The sequence below is a fragment of the Sminthopsis crassicaudata genome, chromosome 4, assembly GCF_048593235.1.
Source record: "Sminthopsis crassicaudata isolate SCR6 chromosome 4, ASM4859323v1, whole genome shotgun sequence".
Classification (NCBI taxonomy): Eukaryota; Metazoa; Chordata; class Mammalia; order Dasyuromorphia; family Dasyuridae; genus Sminthopsis; species Sminthopsis crassicaudata.
The window spans coordinates 197,449,113-197,462,123 of record NC_133620.1 but is presented as its reverse complement, the minus strand read 5'-3'; the positions used below and the strand labels follow the sequence as shown (position 1 = coordinate 197,462,123).

The 13,011-nt window shown below is 34.1% G+C and overlaps 1 protein-coding gene across 2 annotated transcripts in view; it reads left to right on the top strand.

The window, feature by feature from the left end:
• SOBP (sine oculis binding protein homolog) overlaps nt 1–13,011 on the top strand; it is a 218,910-nt gene that overhangs the window by 24,139 nt on the left and 181,760 nt on the right. For both annotated transcript variants that reach the window (XM_074310160.1, XM_074310159.1), the window contains exons 2-3: nt 1,893–2,031; nt 4,663–4,848. In XM_074310160.1, the coding sequence (XP_074166261.1) occupies nt 1,893–2,031; nt 4,663–4,848 (325 nt within the window). The remainder of the gene's footprint in view (nt 1–1,892; nt 2,032–4,662; nt 4,849–13,011) is intronic.

Here is a 13,011-nt window from a genome sequence, read left to right as displayed (position 1 = left end):
ATGAGGCTTGCCAATGATGTATCTTGGATTCTCAAGTCCAAAGTCACCAACCTCTCTCCTCCTCTTCCTGCCACAAAGTGACTCTGGCTTGTCTCACCCCACTCTCTTGCCTACAACTATCTTAAGATTAAACATTGAGTAAGCACCAAACAGTGAGAAGAGCCATTTATCCAAAATATATATGCTAATAGAGTCATCGTCTAACATCGAATAGGTAATTAGCCTTAAGTGCTTGGTTGTCTGATTCAAGTACACCTTTTCATAGTTTCAGCCCTTTACATCTCCCAATTTCTTTTGTTTTAGAACACAGGTGGTTACACCATCCCTGACTTCTCAGGGAGGTGAGAACTCCAAAAAGGAGGTGCTCACACCTTCCCTGATTTCTCAGGAAAGGAGGTGAAAACACTGAAAAGGAGGTGATCACCCCCTCCCCCCACTTCTCAAAAAGGGAGGTGAAAGCTCTAAAAAGGAGATGATCACGCCCTCCCTGACTTCTCAGGAAGAGAGATGAAAAACGCCAAAGTGAAGTGGGGAGTCAAGTCAGAAATTGTTAGCGGGTTTCTGGGCTGAAGGGTCTTACTAGAAACAGGTCTGCACAAACCCATCAGCATGGGAGGTATTTCACAAGCACATAGCAATAATGCACAGGCTATTAGTGATGACTCTCCCCACAGTCAGTGCAGGCTCAATGTGATGTAACAAACATGAATTGCACATGCAAATAGTGATATAACAAACAATATGAATCAACATGGTTTGTAAAAGATTTCCAAAAGTCCTAGAAGGAGGGTATGCAAACATCAGTCACACATATACCTTCTTCAGCAGCCAAGAGATAGTCCAAAACCAATCTATTGTCCATTACTTCATGTATCAAGGAATCCAATGATTCCCACAAGTTTTTGAAGTCCTGCAACACATCATATAGTTCTCCATCACATTACAAAAGAATATCAAAACATACAGTTCTACATCTTATTTTGAAATTTATAGTGGACATATATATAGTACAGTCTTACTGTATAATTTTATATTTGTTGGAATGATAGCACAAATCAATTCCATAATGATTATAAAATTTGTTGACAGCTAATTTTAAAGATATCTGCATTTTATAAGGCCACCTAGCATAATATCTGGTACATAGTAGAAGCTTAAGAAATGTTTGTTTAATTGAACTGAATTAGGAGGTCAATAGAAGACAATTCTATTGACCTTGGGTTCATGCAACAGGAAAATATAGCCAATTAAATTAATATTTCTGAATGTTTAAATTTAAATTTTATTTAGTTAAACCAAAAAGGAGTATAATGTTTAAAAAACTCCTCCCACCCAATGAAAAAAACGAAAAAGAAAGCTTATATTGTTACTTGTCCTACTTTACATATTGACAATGAAGAAATTATTTCTTTATTAAGATTTTAGTTGATCCAAGGCATTCATGTTAAGAAGACACATCTGAGTTAGAAAGCTATTGCAATTTAAATTAATCTGAAGCACTGAAAAGGTTGATTAATTGTTTTCATAAGGAAGTCTTTTGTTCTCATTTAGTTTTGTTTCAATTTTCAATATTTTTATAGAAGCATGTTGCATAAATTTTGCTGATGAATATAGGCTAAAATATGACTTCTCCATAAGCAAAAAAATGATAAATTCCTCTTTTCTTATTTTTTATATTAGAAAAGTCTGAAGGTATATTATAATTGCACATGGCATTGTGGGATTTAAATGTGTTATATATTTTATATGTGACTTGAAAAATGAACATGAGTCTAGAGGGGGGTGGGATGATGCAAGCAGTTCTTGGTATGATACAAATGTATTTCGATTTATGCATTCTTTCCAAAATGATTATTGATTACCTAAATAAGCAGGCGATTCTTCTCTTTCAGAACTTTGCTGAAAACACCATGAATGAACTTCTTGGCTGGTATGGTTATGATAAGGTTGAATTGAAAGATGGCGAGGATATTGAATTCAGGAACTACCCTACAGATGGGGAGAGCCGGCAGCACATTTCTGTTCTCAAAGGTAATGACATTTAATGTTCCTTTGTTCATGCAAAGAAGGATGAACTATCTCAACCTGCCAGAATAGAGTTGCAATGGGACTCATGCTTTGTAGCCTATTCCAATGGCTGATTTAAATGTACATCTCCAACAAGATTTTTCCATAAGCAGGATCCAATAGAATGTGAGAGTGCAATATAAAAAAAATAGGAACTTACTATTATCTCTCCACCAACAGTAATATTATGGCAGAGCCACACAAAGTTATATACTTGAGGTTTCAGGATTCTGCCAAAAACACAATAAAAGGAGAAAATATTGCTTATAACTTTTGAACTCCTGAGCTCTTTTACTATTAAAAAAATCCTGGGACTAAATCTTCTTTGTCAAGAGTCAGATCATCAAAATACAAGTGAGAACCCAGATTACTTTGAAAATGATTTTTTTTGGCCTATTTCCTTCTCCCCACTTTCATCTCACCACGGGAGTGTTAATAAAGCATAGTGTTGGAAGTATGAGTTTTTGAGTTGGGATTCAATTGTGAGCAACATCCTTCGATCTTGTGTTGTTCATGAAAATTATTCCCAAACTTAAACAATAGGAGTTTTGTCTTTGGATTCTTCAGCCAGTCTTGATTGCAGGTAGGTAAGAAGAAGAGGAATGCTACAGATTCAGAATGTAGCAATATACCTGGATCTTAACTTATCTAACAAATATTCTCTTAATGCTGAGATATAGAGAAGAAATAATGGCAACTTTTTATGTTACAATGGCCTGTCGTGGGCCATATGAATGGTCAACTATGCTTCCTCATTAAGGAAATCCACAACTGGGCTCTTCTGGGTATTGATAGGGGGACTTATGAATCCTTGATTCAGGAAGATTACTAGGTAGAGATGAAAAAGATATGTGTGAAAAAAAATCCTCCCTCTGACAAACAACAAACAATAATCCACCACACTCTTTAGGGATACTCATAAACCATTTATGAAACTAATTGCATGTTGTTATTGATAATTTGATCAGTATTTGTATTCCACTGAAAATCCTGTCAGTATAAACTACCTTTTCAAATATTTTATTCCCAGTCTCCAAGGTAATACATTTCCTTCTTATATGACAACAAATAGAATGTAAATGAGCTGTGCTACAGGCATGTGAAATTGAATATATGTGACAAATTTTTTATTCAGCTTGATATGAAATTGTGTACATTATATTATCTAGATAACTTCATCAATTTTTCTGTAAATAGAAAGATGCAAGTCATGAGTTTATATTCTATAAACTAATAGTTCATGTAATACCTGGCCTTCGTATTAATCTTTTTATCTGAGAGAGGCAAGGGGTGAGTGCCGAGGGAAAAAAAATTCTTTAATGGATGAGCAACTTACTTCCTTTATTTGTTGTTTTGGGAGACTTCATTATTTAAGAACTTGAGTTCTTTCCCAGGTAAAAGTTACTAAACTCATATTCTTAAAATACCATTAAATTTATAAGATAAGCATTCTTTCTTTTTATAGTCTTGCCTGCTAACATGAATATGTTTTTGTGAAAATGTACAAAGTAGAATAAAAAGAAGACTGGCTTTTTTTTGATGAGGCAATTGGGATTAAGTGATTTACCTAGGTTGACACAGCTAGTAAGCATTAAACATCTGAGGTCAGATTTGAATTCTTGTTCTCCTAACTTCAGGGCTGGTGCTTTATCCATTACCACCTAGCTGTCTCAAGAGGACTGGATTTTAAGTTGGAGATCAGAGTTTGAATCCTGGCTCTGGTACCAACTATTTGTATGATTTGAGCAAGTCACTTGACTATTCCAGCATTTATTTTTTTCATCTATGAAATGAAGAGACTTCACTAACTGACCTTTAAGGTTCCATTCAATTCGGAATCTATAATCCTATAAAATTGTTTTCTAATTATCTATTTCTTCCTGAGGATTTTTTTCTAAATTCAGTTAGGTCATTATGCAGTGGTAGTTAAAAAAAAACTAACATTGAATATTAAATATTTATAATTTTTATTTTATATTTTTTAATAGACAAAAATGGGTTTACTTTCCACTTATTGAAAAAACCCAAACCTTTGTAACAAATGTATGGAGACAAGAAGACAAATTTTTGTCACGGTCATTTCCAAAAAAGTATATGTCACATTTGTGCCTGGAGTCCATCTCTCTTTTTCCAGAGGTCACTAGCATGTCTACCATTTATCATCAGTCTTCTGGAATTGTGATAATCCAATGTTTGGGAAACAGTAAAATTTTGCTTAAGTAGACCAGTATGGTGTAAGAGATGTGCTACAAACACATCAGGGAAAATGGTTTGACCTTAAATAAATCTGAATTTTGGGTGTTCCAAGGAGATTTTTACAATATTAAATTCATCAGTTTTGATGTCAGAATAAAATGATAAGCATGAAGCCAATTATAAAGAAGCCAGATGGAAATTTGTAGTTATGAGCAGAATTGTTCCCTTGAGTTTTGATAATGTTTTATTTTTCAAAGTCTGATAGAAAATACTAATTTTCATTATAGTTTTCTGAAATGAGAAAAATAACCAGAGAAAAAGTTTTAGTTTAATAGGTACTTTTTTGCTATATTGTATGTCTCTCTCTATATGTATACATATATTTTTTTTGTTTTACAGAAAATTCTTTGCCAAAGCCAAAATTATCCGAGGACAGTGTTATTTCACCATATAATATGAACACAGGCTATCCAGGGCTTGCCACGGGAAATGGATTAACTGACTCACCAGCAGGGTCAAAGGATCATGGGAATGTACCCATTATTGTACCATTAATTCCACCACCTTTCATAAAGCCACCAGCAGGTAAATCTTTACTAGTATTTAAAATGAGAGTGACTCATAGAAAACTAACTATCCTGACTTTGCCATCTTATGAGTAATTTTTAATAGCCAATTAAGCCATGAGAAGAGCTGTAATATTAATTGGTGTGTGTGTGTGTGTGTGTGTGTGTGTGTGTGTGTGTGTGTGTAATATTAACTGTAATGAGTGTTACATGAGAAACATCTGTGCAAGATTTTTAAAAATAGTATTAGTGTTATATTAATCAAATGGCTACAAATGATTGGCTACAAATTTTTTAATCTAAAACTTTTAAGAATAAATGAATGAATTTTGAAACAGGATGTACAAAACATTCAGTTTTGAGAAAGAACCAAATGGAGATAACTAGCCACAGAGCAAGGAAGTATTTGCCCCCTAAGGGTCTATAGTCTATATATTTATCTGCATAAAGGAATATATAGGACCTGTTGATTTGGGACCAGGTCTTTTTCCTTTAAATCTACCCAAAGTCAGATCATGACATTTAGGTTCTTAATAGTGATCTACTTAATTCTTGGAAAGCACTTTTGATTTCGTTGTTTTAATAAAGATCTTTCATATTCTCAAATATTTTACATTTCCAGAAAATTTTCACATTAAAATTAAGCACTGGAATTGTAGATTTAGCATGATTATTCAGTCTCGTTAAGCAGGGTTTCTTAAACTTTTCCCACTTATGACCTGAGTCACCTTTCATCTGAAACTTTTTTTGTTTTGTTTTGTTTTGTTTTGTTTGCTGAGGCAATTGGGGTTAAGTGACTTGCCCAAAATCTCACAGCCAGGAAGTGTTAAGTGACTGAGGCCAAATTTGAACTTACTTCCTCTTGACTTCAGGGCTGGTGCTCTATCCACTACACCAACTAGCTGCCCCCGCCCCCCCCAGACATTTTTTAATGTGATCTCAGGCATATAGATATATAAAATAAATATACAAATTAAAGATTTCCTGATAATGTCATGATGTTTTGACCCTCCATATTCAGTTATATGAAGAACCTTTGTTATAAAGAAGGTGGCAGACATGTTTTACAAAGAGAAATACTATGTATGGGGTTCTAAATATTTTTTTGTTTTACAGACCATTTTGGCAGCCTGATGAAACCTATGGACCCTTTCTTAGAACAATATTTCAAAATAAAATACATAAGATTATAAAGGAAACCCATTATATTAAAATAAAGATATATTTTTTGTCTCCATTCAAGCTCATGGACCTCTGAAATCTATAAATCTACCCTCTCTAGGTCTAAGGATTAGAGGTTAAGAATCCCTACTCTATGTGATAATGAACATAGTATACTATAAATTTTAGGATTAAGGTGAACTGTATTATTGCTACATTGGGTACATTGGTGGTCTATTGTATATCAATAAATATTTATTGATATACAATGCCAGGGGTATATGTGTCATAAGAGTTCATGTGACAATATTTTTCTATGTCCTAAAAGTGGTCATTACAATTTTACTAGAGAACAAAAGAATGCAGTGAGCTGTTTGAATGAATTTTCCTGAATGACCAATGCAAGTGTAGGGTATAGGCAAGATTCTTTTTATGCTGACACCAGTGCCTCAGATAGATGCAAAAAATAGATACTTTGATTGTTTGTACAGTATTTCATATTGGTGTTAAGAGGAGCTTAGGTACTGAGGATCTTTTAAAATAGATATACTCGAAATCCATTTACCATCAAACTTTAAAAAAAAATCATTCTTGTCTGAAGACGAGTAAGTAATTTAACTTGTTGATGCCCCAGATAATGCTTTAAGACTGGGAATGATGAGTTGTTAATTTGCATGGGTTGGAGGGAATTTCTACACTAGGAGTTCACATCCTTGATGGCATTATAATAATATTTTATATTTATGTAGTATAAAAGCATTTTACATGCATATGTCTATTTGGTCTTCACAACAAACCTATAGGACAGGTGCTACTTAATATCCCCATTTTACAGATGAAGAAACTAAGATTCATAGAGGTTGTCAGTTATTTAGTGTCAAAGCTCAAAAGTATTAGAGGCAAGTTTCAAGCCCTGGTCTTTCTGATGCCAAGTGCACCCCTCACTTCATTATGCTCTTTATCAAATCACAAGTCTGGACTTGGTAGGAATATTAGTTTAAAAAATAAAGTCATTCGTACTTAAGGTAACAGTTAATTCTTCTCTGCCCATTTTCTCTTTTGGCTGCTTGTGGAGTGAAATTCCTTCTTAAGAGAGACCAAAAAATCTACTGTGAACAGGCCAAGTGGGGTAAGAGAGGATGGAGTAAAGAATGGTTAATTTTCTAAAATTAGAACTTGTTTTTGAACATGTGTACAGTGGTTTAGATAAGTGGCTCCAATAATAACAATTTTTTAAAAAACAGCTTTTCCTCTCTTTTGCTTAAGTCTCTAATCCTTCTTCCCATACCTACCAACAGATATCCCATACATAGGCTGTGCATAAAGAAAGTTGTACATCAAAATGCAAATTGATTGGTCTGCAGTGTCTCATGGGAGCAAAAGGGAACTTAAAAATGAACTGAGTTGAGGCTCACTTGGGTGCTATATGCCAGAAAATTTGCTCCAATGTTTCCTGCCTAGCAAGCCACATGGAATTCAGGCACACAACACCCATTTAACATCAGTTCATATGATGAATATGCAAAGGGACTGAGGCCTCTAATGGAATGTAGGTATTCTGATAGGCTGGGAGAAACAGAATATCCAACACAATTTTTTTCTTTTTTAAAGCAACATCTTTCTCTCCCTATTATTACCTTTCAAGGTAAGGAAAAAGGAATGAGGAAAATATTTGGTCTTCTAATAATATAATTATTGTCCTGGAGCTTAATTGATCTTTTTTTTTTTTTTTTAAGTTTCAGTACAAATTAACTCTGGGATAATGTTTTAACTAAGCTCACAAGGTCTTATGAAATTTCCACCCTGAGCAAAAGGATAACAATGCCTATTGCAATATTTCCACACTCTCTGATGATTATGTGTCTATGTCTACATGTCTATATCTGAAGGATCTTCCCCCTTTCTCTCTCACACCCCAAAGGCCTGATCCTGTGGTGAATCAATGGGAATCAAACACTGGCTATATTATAAAGGATGTGCTGCTCTTGTGAGATAAGCTATGTCTTCTAAGGGGGCCAGTGGGATTTATATGGGCAAAATTTTACTCCTTAGAATGTAGTTTTTGCTCTGGCTCAAATCCACTGCCTTTGGCAAACCATTGGCCCAGTGGAATAGTCATGATTGGGAACACGCAGATATTATGTTCTCTCTGATTTTTACTGTCTTTCATGCACAGCTGCATGAGGAAGGGTTGAATATTGGTCATTTTTGTGGCTGTGGAACAGATCCTCAGGCTGAATCTTGCCATCTTTCCTTCACTCTTCACCCTCCTTGCCTGGGATAAGGGGGAACTCTCTGCCCTTTTGTGATTCTGATAAGTACTGACCCTATTTGAGCCACATATGTTTATATCTATCTTTTTATTCTTTTTCCCCTTCTACTCAGAGCCAGAATTTGGCCTGTGGTGCTGAATTTGTGACATCACAGTTATTACTATGGTAACAGACTTGTTATAAACACGAGATAATAGCCCTGATTTTGCAACTTTTTTGAGTCAATTGATGTCAGTAGCAGTTTTGCTGAAATTAAGATCACAGACCTTTTCAGGATCTAGTAAATAGGCAAATAGAAGAATCTACAAGTATATTTCCTATATCAGATTAATGATCAACATAGCAAACTATGGCCAAGTATTTATTTTTATGCAAAATGCATCTTCCCTCTGTCCCTCTCCCCAAGTTTGAACTCACAGGAAAATCCTATTGACTAGTAGATTCAGAAATAAAAGTCTATAACTAGAAAAGAACAAAAAGTTATTCAGGATTACTTAGTTTGAATGGCCAAATTTCAATCTTTGTTAGAACTTCTTATAACATTCTTTTCCATGGAGTTGGCTTTGCTATATAAATTGTCTGTCCTTCTGGACTCCATACAAAGTGACTGATTTAGTTTAGTCTCAGAAGTTTTTGGGAGATAGTGGAATAATGGGAAGAGCACTGACTTTGTTGTTGGAGACCTGAATTCAAGTGTTGCCTACGTTACTTACTACCTGTGTGATCTTGGACAAGTTGGTTAAATTCTCTAAGCTTCAGTTTTCTCATCTGTAAAATTGAAGGAGTAGACCATCTAGTCTTTATGACTTTAAATTTATGGTTCTGAAAGCAATGGTATTGATCTGAATGAGAGTTTGACAATAAGGATCTAATAATTATTCCCAGAAAACTTCTCAATATTTTAAAAAATCTAAATGGCAGGTATGTTGAGAGTATAATAATGAGCAAAAACAAAAACAAAAAAACTCCATTTTCTCCTTGTATAGTGATTTGTAACTTTTCAAAGCAATTTCACCTATATTTTTATTATGTGGAACATTTTTAAACTATTTAAGCTTAAATCTGCATTAAGACTTTTAGGATATCCTATATAAGATTCTTCTCTCAACTTTGTGAGGTGGGATGAATCAGGGTAAATTGTGGAGGAAAAGAACATAACTATTATCCCATTTTTCAGAATACTGGGGATAAGACAATTAGTAAGTGGCAGAGAGAAAAAGCAGAACTCAGATCCTCTGCTTAAGACCAGCATATCCCTCCCCTTTCTTTTTTCTGGTCTTCATCCCGTCCCTACCAAACACTGTATTATATTGCCTCTTTGTAAAACTAAAGAGCATCACAAAAGATAAAGAAAGCTTGATTTTCCTTATGAGAAAGGAATTATAAAAATGATTTTTCCCACGGAAAGTTTCACTGAACCTTTTTTGGGGAAAGGGAAAGAAACCCTTGTTTAGAAAAGTGAATTTTTAAAAATCTAAGTCATTTGACAGGTTTTGCCAGAATACCCAGCGGCGTATAGCCTGACTATTCTGCATTCAGCCTCACTATAAATCTTTGACTGCTTTATAACAAAATGAAATAAGAGAGCAGGAGAGCACATACTCTTATTGCTGAGGTTCTGGAAAGTCATGAATAAACTGCCTCTATTCCCTTCAAATAATAGCTGACTTGATTTCCATTCTTAGGCTTGCAACCATGTCATTTAAAAAGGAGGGTCTATTCAGAAAGTACAGCTGTATGTTCCTATGAGGAGGAGGATAATATTGTCCATGTAGATCAGCTTAGTTACCTGTAGTTTTGCTTTTTAAATTTTTTAAACAGTAGATATTTTCCATCACCTAAAGTGCTTTAGGTTTCATTCCGTTTTGCAAATTAGTTTTTTAGCCTATAGACACAGAAACTTGATACTTTTTTTTTCTTTTAAAGAAGCCTCACGGGGATCTGAGGAACTATTAGTTTAACAAAGAAGATGGAAACAGTCACATGACCTACAAGGCTATGTGTATGTAATTGAGCAACCCACAGCTAATGTGCACGTTGCTTTTTTGGCTTCTATAATTCTTATATGGAATTGCACAAGCAGGAAAGCAGGAATCAGAATGTGGTTTTCATTAGGATCATCATTTATTTCTTCTGTTATTCAATATTCTCAGGGCTTGCCCACGAATGATGGGTTCCAAAGAACCATTGAGAAAATATGGGATTTACTTAGATACATAGTTTACCATTTATTTAAATGTTCAAATGTTAAAGTATAATTATTAAATAAAATTATATAAATTTAAGAGGATTTGGATGACTTAATCTCAATGTACCAGATATGTATTTTTTAAAAAGTACAGTAAGTTATTCATTCATTGTACCAATGGAAGAGAGGGACAGGGAGGCCACAGCAGATAGCAGGATTGGTGGTGGTTTAGAGTAAGCAACACAGAATATCAATTAGCCAATAAATAAATACATAAATATTTATTGACCACTTACTGTCTTTCTAGCACTATATCACATGCTGAATAGGATTAGAATGAAAAACAGGACAGAAAAGAAGGGTAAAACATTTCTGCAGTTTGAAATTTAGTGAACATATAATCCAAAAGTTATTTTAACTTGGCTTTGGACACTAACATTTGACTTTAACTAATTCAAGATTCTTAAGGCATTCTAGGAAAGTCAAGATATTTGGTGCTAATAAAGCCGATCTTCCAGAAATAGTAGATGTCTGGGGAATCAAATACTGATTCTTACATTTATTGGTGGGGTGGCTGATTTTAGGGAAGTTATTTGCCCATTCTGGGACCATAGTTTCTTCAATCTTTAACATGAAGTAGGAATGGGGTGGGGGAATAAACTGAATGAAGTCTGCCAGTGAAAGCATCTTGAGATTGTGTGAATTATTAATACTGAAATGTATAAGGGGAAAAGGGCATTTGGAATTCAGAATTACTTAAGTTACCCAAAGCAGGAAAGAATAAAAACTATTAGCTGTTATGACAATGGTTTCAAGTATACCCTGTTTTGTGTGATAGATGTGTTTGTTTGATTTGTGTTTCTGAAAACTAAGTTATAATAGAATTTGAGGATTGAGAAGAGACCTCAATGACTTTCCAATACAACCAATTTATTTCTACATTAGGTGGCTTTAATTGTTGAAAAAATGTCTTCTTACCTCTTGCTGAAATTGGTCTCTTTTCAGCTTCTATCTTAGGGGAATTAAATGATGTAAGGGATAGAGTGCCAGTCTGAAGTCAGGAAGGCCTGAGTTCAAATTAATCTCAGATCCTTATTAGCTGTATGATCTTAGAGAAGACACTTAACCCTGTTTGCCTCAATTTCTTCATCTGTAAAATGAGCTGGAGAAAGAAATGGCAAACCACTCCAGTAACTTTGCCAAGAAAGCCCCAAATGGGATCATGAAAAGTCGGGTACATCTGAAATGACTGAATAATACCAACAACAATGCTTCTAAGTTCTGTCTTTTGGAGTCAGAGGAATTCTAATCTCTCCTCTTCCATAACTGGAAAATGACTTCAATATATCAACACTTTTAAAAATCCATCAGAGGCATTTGCTCTTTAAAAGGCAATGTGGTATATTAAAAAAGAATATTATGCTTACTATCCCAATAACTCTTTGATTCTAGACTCAATTCTACCATTGACTTGTGTATCCTGAAGTAAATCATTTAGCCTCTCTGGACATCAATCTACTCATCTGTAAAATTTGGAGTTGTTCAAGATGGCATCTGAAGTTTCTTACAACTCTAGCTTTTACCAACCTTCTAATCTGTGTGTTTTATTAAATGATAAATTTTTGTACCTGTTCTTTGTTTAAAGTAAGGATTTCTACAGATTGTTATTCCTTCATTAAACAAAAACTTATTAAGCATCCCCTACGTTAGGTATAATATGGATACAGATAGAAATAATTATATAAAACAGGTAATCATTCAATAATTTTTGATTGATTTGCTGAATTTCTCAGATAAGGGTGAAATTCATACCTTTTATATAGCTATAAAAGCGACATAGTTAATACTTCTTTGCTTTAACATCATCATTGTCATCATAATTATTAATGAAATTTTTAAGGAGTTTTTTCCTAACATTAAACTCAAATTTGCCTTTTTGCAACTTTCACTGCATTTAGTTCTGACTTCTGTGGTTAACCTCCACATGAAAGCTCTACAAAGACATGGAGATAATCTCAATCCTTGTTCAATTTTTTTCCTTTTTGTTGGATTTTATCAAGCTAAACATCCTCAGTTCCTTTAATTAATACTTACATGTCCTGAATTCAATGACTGAGGTTCTGATTGTTCTTCTCTGGATGTTCTTTAAGTTCTTAACATTCTTTGAGATGTCTAGGGCTGAATGTGATGTTCCATCTCTAATATAATCAAGACAAAGTTCAATACCCACTATCACTTTTCTAATTTTGAATATTATGTTCCTTGATGTAGCCTAGAATAGCATTAGCTTTCTTGGGGTTGCCATATAATACCATCTGAGGTAAAGTTTGAACTGGGGAAATCCTAATTTTAAGTACAGTATTCTAAAGCACACTGCTTATTGAAGATGATTTTAAATATTCTTATTGTTATATTCCAGTAACCTTTAATAATTAACATCAGACTAGAGTTAATGTCTAATAAGAGTAGAGAGATTAATTAAGTAGAGAAAGAAACTATATGAAGCATATGTTGTTGGGTTCAGACCCACTGACCTTATTTTTAAGGTCAGTTAAGTTTT